The sequence below is a fragment of the Apaloderma vittatum genome, unplaced genomic scaffold (genome assembly GCF_000703405.1).
Source record: "Apaloderma vittatum isolate BGI_N311 unplaced genomic scaffold, ASM70340v1 scaffold11147, whole genome shotgun sequence".
In the NCBI taxonomy this organism is placed as follows: Eukaryota; Metazoa; Chordata; class Aves; order Trogoniformes; family Trogonidae; genus Apaloderma; species Apaloderma vittatum.
This window is the reverse complement of record NW_009724599.1, coordinates 21,384-22,558: the sequence shown is the minus strand read 5'-3', so window position 1 is coordinate 22,558 and position 1,175 is coordinate 21,384. Positions and strand designations below refer to the sequence as shown.

The 1,175-nt window shown below is 53.0% G+C and overlaps 1 protein-coding gene across 1 annotated transcript in view; it reads right to left on the bottom strand.

The window, feature by feature from the left end:
- Positions 1-400: 400 nt before the first annotated feature.
- KANK4 (KN motif and ankyrin repeat domains 4) overlaps positions 401-1,175 on the bottom strand; it is a gene marked incomplete at its 5' end in the record, with an annotated part of 9,877 nt that continues 9,102 nt past the window's right edge. Inside the window, one exon of the mRNA XM_009872577.1 lies at positions 401-502. Coding sequence (XP_009870879.1) covers positions 401-502 — 102 coding nt within the window. The remainder of the gene's footprint in view (positions 503-1,175) is intronic.

The window sequence follows — 1,175 nt, the reverse complement described above, 5'->3', positions numbered from 1 at the left end:
CCTGCCACTACGTACAGAAGAGCTAATAATAAATATTAGGACACAAACTTACAAGATAAATGAGATACAGTTAAGTAGTCGATTAAAAGGACAGCCATAATCTAAGGTTACAAAAGACTAAGTATTGCTTTTCTAATGTGCTTTTCTCCTTCGCTTCAATCGCTCACCTGCCAAACCTCTACCGGGAGCAGCACGTAGGAGAGCTCAGAGTCGTTTGTGGCAACGTGCATAGATTGGGGGGGTGTAAGTGGGATTAATGAGGAGAATTAGACACAGGGAATGTGTGCAGGGAAACACAGGGTTCGTCTCCTGTTCGGATGGAAACTTGCAGCGTTGGCCCGTGGGGCTGTTGTAAGAAGGAGCTCTTTGTTCCCTGTCCCGGCTTCTTCTCCCGCCTCGGTCAGGCAGAGAGGGACGGGCTCTGCTCGGTGTGGGCTCGCAGGAGCGCGGCGATGTCCTCACGGGCAGCGCGCTGAGCCAGCGACAGGGCCGAGTTCCCGCCCTGTGGGGAGGGAGGAGGAGAAGATGTCACTGCCTGGGTCCCTCCACCTCGCCTCGGCCACCCCTTTTAAATCCACCCAGCTCCATCCTCACCCTCCTCTGTGTCTCAGCCCCACCGCTGCAAAGGGAGGGTGTTTGCAACCTGCCCGCTGAAGACGGGCTTTCCTCCGCTCTGACGAATGGTTGGCCAGGGTGGTTTTGCGCCCAACTATTTAGCCCCAAAACCTCCATCCCTCATTTAAAATGAGCTGCCATCCTGCCAACCGCCCAGTAGGAGGTTATTCATTATGGGAGGCTTTTCGAGGCTTGACCTCAACTGCACAAAATGTGTCTCAGCCAAGCTTTCCCTTGGTCCTGGTGCTGTCTCACACATCTTAAATGATGGTTTAATTAGAAAAATAGTTGCATAACTACAAATGCAGCTCCGTGGCCTGTCACCAGGAGGCTGTCGGAGGGGAGATTTCTGCCACGCAGCCGTGCTGCTCTCAGCACAGCCCCGTCCCGTCCCACACATTCCCTCTGTGCAGAGGCCTCCGTTTGAAGGAGAGAGTTAATTATTGTTCATTTCTTGGAGCCAAAGCTCTGCTGATTCCACATGTCCAGAATTTCACCTATTTTTTTGGAGGTTTACAACGGGTTGAGGTCTCCCGCCACCCCGTTACTGACACCTGGGG